Source organism: Colias philodice, chromosome 19 (genome assembly GCF_061535455.1).
Source record: "Colias philodice isolate Cphi_HAF_F1 chromosome 19, ilColPhil1 Martin Lab GWU primary, whole genome shotgun sequence".
NCBI lineage: Eukaryota > Metazoa > Arthropoda > Insecta > Lepidoptera > Pieridae > Colias > Colias philodice.
In genome coordinates this window covers 3,553,168-3,565,320 of record NC_143104.1, presented here as the reverse complement: position 1 = coordinate 3,565,320, position 12,153 = coordinate 3,553,168, and the positions used below count along the sequence as shown (strand labels likewise).

Below are 12,153 nucleotides of genomic sequence, written 5' to 3'. Positions count from 1 at the left end.
GGCGGCGCTTTGGCTGGGCGTGGTAAATCTGATCCAATCAAATCCTGCTGTATACTTCTTTTTCCATCTAGTCAAAATTGTCAAGAAGCAGAGTGGCCATCCGAGATTAATGGCAAACTGACGTTAACTTGTCTATTATCTTCAGAGATATCGCTATCTAACTTTTAAGAACAGCAAGCCGTATTGTCTGTTTTGGAGTCAAATAATCAATGGTTTGTTACATTTTACAATCAGATTACCTTCAGATTACTTACTAATGTTTTAAGAATTCAGCTTTAATATATCTCATATATCAAGGTATTTATGATAAAAAATACATTAGGTTTATACATGGTTTATATAGGTACGTCTATATTTGTATGAGTGTAATGTTTAGATTTAGTTGTTTGGTCTTGGAATATTCTTTCACTTACAAACTATATTACCAATTACCATCAATAATATTATGTACCTACTATGGTCCAGATTAAATATATAGGTATAATTCGAAGCATTAGAGATATAGAGAGCAGTCTACGATAAAAAAAACGACTACGACTAGTACGAACTACTGCCGATTTGAAAAATTCTTTCGGTGTTGGATAGCCCATTTATCGAGGAAGGCACGATATCCACGATATTTTATCGCTATCTATTTTATTTTTTTTTATCGCTTTATTTATATATCATCACGCTAAGACCAACAGGAGCGGAGCAATGCGGGTGAAACCGCGGGGAACAGCTAGTAGAATATATAATTTAATGGAGATTAATATCTACTGTTACTGGTAAGAAAATTGCTTCAAGAAAATTGAACCGGAAAGAAAGAAAACGAAAATTCCCGTCAATCAACGCTTTTTTCGGTTGAAACACGATGGCTTGAGTCGTTGGCTTGAGTAAAGAAAGCTTAATTGATTAAAATCGTATCATTTTTTATTAGCTATGCGGAGTTTGGTAACTATTGAAAATTAACGAAAAACTTAAATTGTATTTTGCTTTTTGTCGAAGGTATTTAAGGCTTATACATGCGCTAATAACCTTGACCATACTTGACGGATCTCAAACCTCTCCCGCTGCACCTCCTTTTTTCCTCGTATTTTGTATTTAAAAAGAAACCAATCAGTGAAACAAAAAATCCTCGTCAGGGACTGTTGTGTAACTGATAATTTATTAAACATAAAATTTTCAGAGCTCTAAGTCAGCAGGTTACGAAGTTTATAGAGTATTTGCGGAAAAATCGATGACCACGGCACATTTTTTTTCTAGAAATCTATTAACTTTGGAAAAAAGTCCTCGCGAGCAATTAAAGATCAAAGACCATCCTATTTTATATATTTTTTTCGGTATTGTGCTTTATGTTGTACCAGACTTTATAGAGGTTGAACATAGTCGAAATTGCCGGGTAACGCCTTAAGCATTAGGTTACAAGTCGTGCACTTTTGTATTTTCCAAAAATGTTGTCTTATCTCATCAAGTGAAAAACTTTATTGAAAAATAATATTATAAACGCAAATGTTTATGAGGATGGATGGATGGATACCGAAGCGATGACAACAAAATTTTGTATGTACCTAGGTAGCTGCAGAAGACCCAGAATAAGACATAGGCTTTTTATCCCGGATATCCCACAGGAACGGGAACTGTGTGAATGCGGGTTTTTATTTGAAAACGTGAGCGTAGCCGCGGATGGAAATCTAGTACATATAGTAGGTACATATGTCGAATTTAATTGAATGACTAAAGGACAACTGGTCTTATTGTTGAATGTATAATGTTCAACGTTATTTGACTGGACGTTATTTAGCAGCACAGTTTAGCAGTCGTCGGTCGCGATATTCAGTCAAATTGAGAATTATTCTCCTATTCTAGAAGTTTTTTTTTTCATGTCAATTGGAGTGGAGCCAAACATTTGATGTCTATCAATTTTATCTTCGTAGAGAAGTAACCTGCTTAAAAACATCGATTAAAGTGAATTAATCGATACGGACTTGAAACACATGTCAATTTTAAAATTTTTAAAATTCATCAGGCAAATGCAAATCTTGGTCGTAAGTAGTGTGATGATGAAAAAATGAAAATGAAAAATAAATTTATTTCATACACATATATAGCCTGATATATAGATGATATATAGCCTATAACCTTCCTCGATAAATGGGCTATCTAACACCGAAAGAATTTTTCAAATCGGACCAGTAGTTCCCGAGATTAGCGCGTTCAAACAAACAAACAAACTCTTCAGCTTTATAATACAGTAGAACCTCGATAAGTTAAAGTCCAAGGGAAACACAAAATATTTTAAGTTATAGAGGTTTTAAGTTATCAAGGGTCTATCCTATTTTTCACTGCTTCTATAGCTTTTAATTTATCAGCGTAGGTGAGGGTTGTGAGTTTTCTTTTTGGACTCATTTTAAGCCAGTTTTATCACACAGTAAGTAAAGTGATGTTTCCAGGACAACAATCAAAAACTTATGATGCAAGTAAGTTGTTGTCATAAAGCTAACCGCCGCAAAGCTTTGAAGAATTTCGATAAAGCAAACAATAGGTAATGTATTGTTTACGTTAACAATACATAGTAAACACGTGCAAGCAATAAATACCGAAACCTTTTGTTTTGACACTCTTTCAAAATGACTCATTGACAAACAATTTTATGTTATAGAGGTTGTGGACACATTTCTTTAAGTTACTGAGGGTCAATACAGAGATTATTTATTTAAGTTATAGAGGTTGCGTATTTTAAGTTAAAGAGGTTTTGGGCTCTGATGGGAAGGGAACATATTATTATTTTTTGAAGTTACAGAGGTTTTTATGTTACCGAGGTTTAAGTTATCGAGGTTCAACTGTATTAGTATAGATATTAGAATATTAGATATTAGATTATTAGTCTGTGGTAATAGGTTTCCGATTTACCCTTTTGTTACGAAACCCAAAAAAAAGGTGTACCTAACTAGCATTCAATTTGACCAAGGCACAAGGCATACCATAGGCACAATATTTATTTACCATAATTATTTACCATAATATACAAAACGTAGTAGTCACAAGAGAACGGTACTATCGTTGTACTATCCATATAAAAAAACTTAGTCCGTTGAAAAGTTACATTTGGGGTTGCGTTTATTAGAGGACGCAATTTCATTTTTTTGATGTGTAGGGGGGGTCAGTGTGAAGCTAAAACCAAGTTTGTGGGATCGCCACCCTTGTCCCACGGCCGCCATCTTGAAAATAGCGGTTGAAATGGTTTTTACGATATATCTCTTAAACTATTTATCTGATAATAAAACAATGTTAACATTATTTGTTGCAAATTAAATTCTCTACAACTTAGGTTCAGTAACTTTTTGTCGTAGAACTATAAATAAAAAAGTTATAAGCGAAAATATTCAGAAATTAGAGATATATTTTTCAATATATTTTTCAATAAAACTTTTTTTATAAGTTTACGAAGAAATTATATCAGACCATTTTTGTAGATTGTTTTTCGAAGAACAACTTTTACTTACAACATTTTTTCATTAAGTAAATAGCTAAGGTTTTACAGCCCTCCGAAGTGGGTACTATTTTAAGTACTCTTTACTCATCGACCACACATCGATGTCTTTACTATACAGAATACGATATACATATTATTATGTGTGTACTAATAATAATTTGTCACCAGTAATTATTATTTATTTGTTATTATAATATTTTAATAATTAATTTTGCAATATTATTAATAATTAATTATTGACTCTTTTCCCGACCACCGAGGAGGAAGAGTCTGGAAGCGCGTTTTTTTTACGTCGAAAAGCAGGGCTGAAATGTTCTGCAGTGTGCTTCCATTGTTCTGGAGTCTGGGAAAAGACCCAATAGCCATTATATGTATAGTTAGTAGTACTGAAAAATAGTACTCACTTCAGAGCGCTGTAAAACCTTAGCTATTGACATAAAAAAAATGTTGTATATAAAAGTTGTTCCTCTAAAAACAATCTACAAAAATAGTCTTATATCATTTCTTCGTAAAATTATAAAAAAAAGTTTTATTTAAAAATATAAATAGCTCTAATTTCTGAACATTTTCGCTTATAACTTTTTTATTTATAGTTCTACGACAAAAAGTTACTGAACCTAAGTTGTAGAGAATTTAATTTGCAACAAATAATGTTAACATTGTTTTATTATCAGATAAATAGTTTAAGAGATATATCGTTAAAACCATTTCAACCGCTATTTTCAAGATGGCGGCCATGGGACAAGGGTGGCGACCCCACAAACTTGGTTTTAGCTTCACACTGACCCCCCCTACACATCAAAAAAATAAAATCGCGTCCTCTAAAAAAACGCAAGGTCAGGCCTAAAAAATGTAACATTTCAATGAACTAACTGTAATTTAAGAAAATTGCAAAAATTAATTCAGAGCCATCTATCGCTTTATAATCAACAAAATGTAATAAAGATAAGTTCTACAAAATTTAAGTGCATTGCTCGCAATGCGTCACTATCTCTGTCTGCGTCCTACTCCAAAAATAATATGGGACGCCACGATCAATAGTTGTAGTAGTTCCATCTAATTTAATGCTGGTTCAGAGGGCGCTGCATATTGAGTAGATAAATATTCTTATTTTTTCAAAAAAATATTGAACATATTATTTTCCCGCATATCATTATTTTATAGACTATAAACTTTTTGGAAACACAGATACTTTTAATAACATAATTTTTCCGCACACAATTTATGCTTTAAAATGTAAAGAGTAGCTGGATTGATATTGCTACCAACGCAACTTGAGACATATTATTACAGTTATACACCGCCATCTTGCGTTTATATTGTCAAATGTGAACGAATGTGGTGCAGAAAATTTGTGTTTTGTGATGTAAAATATTGAAATCGTAGTGTACTTTATCGGTAAGTTCAAGAAAATAAACATAATTAATGTGGCGCAAAATTTGATTGAATGACAAAGTTAAAATGTAAAATTTCTAAATTGATTATTGAAATGACTTAGTTACTGTGATAACAATATAAATTCACAGTAGCGTCGGGGGGATCGATAGGTGGGATACTTTTTATTATGTACAATATAATATTATTGAAGTATTTTAATACAGTAATGTTTTTTCTGTTTTGCAGTTCTTGATGATACTGTGATGTAAGTGAAAATTACAAAGATGAGTGACGTAAAGCAAGTGAAAGTGGACAACTGGGGAATATACTTCCTTCAAAGGTTAAAGCACTTTTTTAACCGTACAGATTATTGTGATCTCACGCTCCAATTCCAGGATAATGCTCAACTCAAAGTACATAGATTAGTTCTAAATGCTTGCACAGAATACTTTGAGATATTGGAAAGAACATGCGAGATGTACGAAGATTGCCTCGTTATGCCGGATGACTTGCAAGCAGACGTTGTCGTCCCGATAATTAACTTCATGTACACCGGACAGCTAGAATTTAAAATGGATTTACTAGAAAAATTGTATCAAACATCACTCATAATGAATATGCCAGTTTTAACGAAACTGCTTGATTCTCATCGAATGAAATCATCATCAACCAATTTGTATGGTAAACGGTATAGTAGGAGCAGTGAATTGGTTAAGCAATCGTCTGCAACATCTGTGAATAACTCTCAACCAAAAAAACGCACATTTACCAAGGCATTTGAGAATATGACTGAACCACAAATTAGTAAAAAGCCAACATTAGCTACAACAGATGTTATGTATAATAGTGGAGTATATAGCGACTCTCCTGTTAAAACAGTAATTAAGGATCCAAAACCGACAAGGTATGAATTACCAGCAGAACTGGATGATGATAATATTTTTGAAAACTCTTTCACAAGTATATCATATACATCGAAACCACTGATGGTACATCCAGAAACAACTAAATATTATTCACCTAAGAAAAATAGAATCTTTGACGAACCATCAGGCTCTAAAAGATTTTTGTCTGGAACATCAACAATGGATATTGTTGAATGCAGAAAAATATCTTCCAATGAAATGTTTGAAGACGACATGCAAGATAATATGCTTCTTGATACAGAAGAAACATCTCTCAAGGAAAAGAAAGATGCAAGCCAATTGTTTGATCAAATATTAGTTAATGATGGACCAAAAATGTCCATTGAGACTAAAAATAACAAACAAGCAAGTAATTTAGATCATGCAAAGATTATAAGTGAAGTTCTTAAAAAATATCCACATTTAGTGAAAAGTAACAAGAACATTAAATTAAAAATATTAAATACTCCAACCAAGTCTAATAAAAAAGTTGAACAAAAACCAAAACCAAAGTTGGAAATACCAGATTTCACTTATGAAACTGATGTTGTTGATTCAAAGGAAGCGGCACGGCTTATCGCCTTAGGTGCTGAAAATATCAAAGGTCCATGGATTTGTTTAATCTGCGGTACTCCTGGAAGAGCACTTCATTTTACAAGTTATTACAATTATCGTCGTCATTTGGTAGACGTGCATAATGAGAAGCCTGTATCAAATATTTGTGAGTATTGTGGCTTGAAATCATTGAAGAGAAATTATTTGCTTCACCATCTCTACACTAAGCATGATGTTGAACCACCACCTAATTACAATTTCCCGAAATGCAACATTTGCAACTATGTTGCTTTAACGGAAGCATTTTTAGCAAAACATAGGCTCTCCCATGCAGACGCCAAACATTTCCGTTGTACCGTATGTTCCTCGACATTCTACACAACAAAATTATTGTTACAGCATATACAAAAAACTGGCCACAAGTATAGTGGTGAAAAGAAGCCAGCTCCACAATGCATATATTGCTTCAAATTCTTCACAAGAGATAATTATTTGTATGCTCATCTTAAAGCTAATCATTATCAGGCAGCAAAGAATGATGGTATAATTGATGATTCTGATGAAGAAAAGAGCTATACAAAAATAAACACTGAATCTATTAAAAATGAACCATCATCAAAGTATATAGAGTTGGAAATTCCTAATTTTGAGAATAGCTTTGAAAATACTTCATATCAATTTGAACAAAATGCAGATGGCAATATTGAAATTATGGCGAAAAAGCCTAGAGTTTTAACTCCAATGAATAAGAGCAAAATTTTGAATCCTGGATTCAGTAAGTCACAAACTACAAATAGTAATCAAAACATTAATATCCTTAGAAATACAGCAAAGAATGATTTCTCTCAATCATTAGCTCAAACAAAGAAAGAGGAAATTGTACTAATAGATAATAATGAATACATTCTACAAGACTTCCAATTAGTACCTAAACAAGACAAGGTCAATTCAAGCTTTATGTCTGATACTTATCACACAGATCCACTAGAAGCATTACCAACAATTAGTTCACCTCCAGAGTATTCCAATGCTGAACAGGCTAAGGTAATACTTAAGAAATCAACTAATATTAATCAACCCATACAAATAGTTGTATCAAATGAAGAAGAATACAAGGCATTACTATCATCCCATCATTCCATCATCTTTGATAATGGTGATGCTAATAAAGCAATGACTGTACTGACAACACCAAATACAACTGTAGGGAATACAATTCATTTAAATAATTCTCAAGCAAATGATATGATGATAATTAGAGAAAACTATCCAATTAACATATCCGAAGCAAATAATACTGATAATTCAAATATAGTTGTTGTATACAGCCATCCTGTTGAAGATCCAAACAAACATTATCAATTAATCACAACATCACAAAGCATGGAGGCACAGTATGTACAACCATCTGCTATAATCACACAAAATTATGAGACAGTAACAACAACAACTCCAATAATAGGCAGCCATGAAGTCATTGATAATGCAACAGTTGATAATTCTTGGCAAAATGAGACACAGGATCATACTTTACCAATTCTTAAAACATCCGAAATGCAAATTATCTCCCATACAGACCCAGCAAAAGTACATCATGATAATAGCACTGATTTAAGTGAATTGCCTGAAGTGGAATTAGCTCAACCAACTGTTGAAGAAGTCCATATACCTGAACATATACCTACTCCAGAAACAACTGTTATTACACAAAATAATGAGATAGGAAATATTGATACAGAACAAAATAATGTACAAAGCCTTACTGAAGTAATACCTGTGACTACATTTGAACCATCTTCAATGATACCAGCCAGTACAATATCTACCATTGACAATATCAGTGAACCAATGATGGTTGATACCTTTAAAGAAGTCATAGATAATATTGAGCAACAGCCCGCTGCCATTGTAGAACCACAGCCTAGTGATAGTAATAGTAATAGCATTGAAGTGTCGGGAGCTCCAGATGCTTCAACAGAGCCAGCAGTAGAAGCAGAAACATTACCTCCACATTCAAGTGTCATTAACAATCCTTTGATAGAAACATTATCGGAACCATGTGTTGAACCAAGCACTGTTAGAACTGAGGTCATAATGGAAGTACAAAAAGCTCAATCCAACTCAAATGTCTTGGAGGAAAATACTACAGAAAACTATCAAGAGCCATGTAACACAACAGAAGAAGATAAAAGGGAGGATGACGAAGAAACAATTGAAAATATTGCAAGGGTTATTGGTGTAGACCCAGATACTTTGGGACCAGCAGAGACAGTCAAAGAACCATTACAAAATGAAGACATTGTTGAAAAACCTATTATCAAAGAACAAATTGCAAACTTAACATCAGAATGGTCGGAGGATGAAGCTGATGTTCCATCTCAGCCTGTAAATAATACTACTGAAGAATGTAGTACTCTTCCACAAGAAACTGAAAATCCAGAACCAGTCCAGGCAATAACAACTACAGAAACTGAACAGATGGAAACAAATGATGATAAAATTGAAGAGAAAGCTGATGAAAGCATTACACCACAAGAAAACAGTATGCCTATTGTTGAAGATGAAAATATTTGTGAGTCAACTACACCAAAAGAGGTGGTTACTGAAAATACTACTACTACAGTACCACCACAAGAGAAAATATCTTCATTGCTAAATGATTGGGAGGACAATGATTCACAAGAAGAGAATAATACAGAAGATATTACATCTATTCCAACAGAAGTCATAAAGAACACCACGGAGGTCCTAAAGAACACCACAGATGTGGCAAATGAAACTATTGCTACTAAAGTTGATCCAAAACCTGATATAAGAAATCTTGTAAGTGATTGGGATGAAGATGAAGAAGAAGAAAATAAGGGCTAATTTGATTTGTTAGTGAAGGTCCAAAACTAAGTATATATGTATGATGTGACATATTGAGCAAATTATGTTAAATCTTAGAAAAATGTCCTTGAAGATGCCTTTTCTGTATGAATATTAGATATTAAGCATACTCCTTGTAGCACTTGATGTAATTAGTTAAAATAAAATTGATTATTTGAACTAAAATCATAATGTGAGTTACTTTCTGTGTATTATATTTGGGTGTAAACTTTTTGTAAATGTGAGTAAACTATGAATTTTTTATTATTATTTTTTTTTTATTTTACATTAATCTGAGAACTTTTTTATGTGTATTGCATAATATCTGAAGATATGTTATCTTACATAAAAATAGATATTTATACATTTTAAATACATTGATATGTATTGTATATTGATTGTAGAATACTTAAGAGTAGCAACTACAATTTAGATAGATATGTAAGCTAATAATCTCGCTAATAATAATGTGTAAAGTGTTTTAGCTAATAAATATAGACAGTTTATATGATACATGTTTATCAAAAGCATCTGTAAATTATTGGCCTACCATTGTTGCAGCAAAAGACCATGAACTTGTAATTGTTTTAAATCTAAGATAATAAATTATATTGTAAACTAAAATGTATTTTTATCATTATCTACTTGTAGGGATATAAAATAAAAACTCGTAATGTAAAAATAGCATTTACTATTTCATCAACTTATTACAATGAAAACATAACACTTGATCACACAAAAATCCATCCATGCAGAACCTACATTATCAACTATTGCACCTTGTCAGATATTATTGCTGTGCTCTATAGTGAAAAATTTGTATGTAACCAATAAGTTATAAAATACTAGTGTAATATCCTCTTACAATTTAAATCAGTACTATCCTTTATTTATTACTATATGGTTGCATTTCAAGCAAAATCTAAGTATTACTTCTGTTGACTTACACAGTACAATAATTTCTTACAAATTGAAGTCTGAAATGATTATCAATGAATTATTAGACATTGGAATATTAAATATGCATTATTTGCAAGAAATATCAATTTTTATGCATATAAAGTGGATTTCGTATGTGATTATTTAACCTAAAGCAATTTTACAATAATTATTGCTTAGCATTCATCACAATAAATTATTTTAAATGTATGGGGAATTCAAGTTATATAATATAAACTTTTACATTCAAATTAGTCAAGGTTTTAGAAAACAAAAATCAGTTTGGTATACTTTTGTGCTCTTAAGATTGGCATAAGTGTAATCTCACTTACAATAAAACAAAAGCTTATATTATCTCATAAGATTTTTATCAATAATAATAAGGTAATGAAACAATACTGTTTGTATTCAATAAAATAAATATTAACATTTGTTATACATTTATGATCAATAAACAATTTGTTAACTATTGTAATGGAATTTTTAATTCTGTTTCACTATCACAGCTTAATACACAATATAATTTTGCATTCATAAATCATAAATTAAACTGTAGTGTAAAAGCATTCTACTGATACCTAATAATATTGCATTTCTTTCAATGGTAACTCTAAATACTCTCAGTATTTAACCTATTTTATTTAGGTACAAAACATACATTTAATCAAAAGCCTATGTAAGTTACTTACTAGAAATTGGAATAATTTAGAATAGAAGTGAAAATTTGCCTGGCAACCCAACCCAGTTTACTATAACTAATCATTACCCAATAAATTACAATATTTACACTCTGGCTAACCAAGTTTATTGCTTAGTCATTGGAAATAGATGCTAGGACATGTTTCACCATAAATGCAAGAAACACAAAACCCACAAGCACAAATAAGTTTGTCAAGATGTAGTGCATATTGGACTGTTGCTCATTAGTCACTTCACTTTCACTGCTGCTGTTGGCGTGCTCTGATTGTAGCAGTGCTTCTTGACGTTGTTTCAAAAGCTCTTCAATTTCCTGCACATATTCAGGGAATAATTCACAAAACATTTTATTTTTGAGATTAATTTCTAGAGATTCTGCTGCCAAGCACCGTTTTTGATAGTCGGATGTTTCGATTGAGCCTAATGTTGGCGTTTTTTCCAACATAAAACTAAGCAGACCAGTGAGTATAGTCGAAATAGACCAAGCTGGATTCCAAGTGTCAGGATGGAAATCGGTAATGCTAAGGCACAATTTGGTGTTAGTCTTGAAGCGCCCATTAGGCGTAATCATATAAATAGATGGTGGCTTGAAAGGAAACTCTCTCGGGAACATAATTTTTCCATGATAATATCCTCCCTCATACGGACTCTTCTCGGGGCCTTTTACCACGTAATGCCATTCTAATATGTTTGATGGTACTGGTTCTGCAGTGACATACGGAACAGGGTCGTTTTTCAGCCTTAGATAATCTTGTTTCAGCCTACTCGTAGCTCCAGTAACTTTGCTTTTGGCCATTATGTTACAACAATAGGCATGTATGGGTCAATAGCAATATTCTCAATCAATTATAGGACGATAACAATAACTTTTTGCAAACATTACACGCGACAAATAGTTTCAATATTATAAACTAATCTCTGTGCTATTTGATATTGAATACGTATCGACAAACCATTACAATAATTCACTGTTGAAATTACAAATTAAAGATACGTCATTACATAGAGAGAAGTAGGTACATGCAATGTCAAGAATCCTCAGAGCAATAAACCTACAAGAATCTGTCTAGAACGTCACTTTATTTTTTGACATCTGACAAAAATACGCTAGTGTTACCTCAGAGGAATAATATTGCTCCGAGAGTGTTACTATAACTATATTTTCTTTTTGATAATATATCATCACAGTGTATCATGGACTTTACGTGGACTACATATAGGAAAAGACGTCCAATAATGCGTTTTGATATAAATAAAAAAAAGGCTCACAAGCTTTCGACAGTTTCCAATAGCGCGAGTTAGTAGTTCTCGCTAGTTGTATTAGGACAGTGCCATCTA

The 12,153-nt window shown here is 32.3% G+C and overlaps 2 protein-coding genes across 4 annotated transcripts; one reads left to right on the top strand and one right to left on the bottom strand.

Moving 5' to 3' along the window:
* The first annotated feature begins 4,773 nt into the window (after positions 1-4,773).
* On the top strand, positions 4,774-9,804 carry Cp190 (centrosome-associated zinc finger protein CP190). Of its 3 annotated transcripts, none has more exons than XM_089707452.1 (2): positions 4,774-4,873; positions 5,099-9,804. In XM_089707452.1, exon 2 carries the CDS (start codon positions 5,137-5,139, stop codon positions 9,178-9,180), a length of 4,044 nt encoding a protein of 1,347 aa, XP_089563578.1. In that variant the 5' UTR covers positions 4,774-4,873; positions 5,099-5,136; the 3' UTR covers positions 9,181-9,804. The 3 variants fall into 3 exon arrangements, with proteins under 3 accessions (XP_089563578.1, XP_089563580.1, XP_089563579.1); XM_089707454.1 differs by having other exon boundaries at positions 4,776-4,877; XM_089707453.1 differs by lacking the exon at positions 4,774-4,873 and adding an exon at positions 4,875-5,022.
* Positions 9,805-9,854: 50 nt separating this feature from the next.
* Positions 9,855-11,842, bottom strand: LOC149479872 (ubiquitin-conjugating enzyme E2 J2-like). Its single transcript, XM_089707456.1, has one exon. It carries the CDS (start codon positions 11,609-11,611, stop codon positions 10,931-10,933), a length of 681 nt encoding a protein of 226 aa, XP_089563582.1. The 5' UTR covers positions 11,612-11,842; the 3' UTR covers positions 9,855-10,930.
* Between the last annotated feature and the right edge of the window lie 311 nt (positions 11,843-12,153).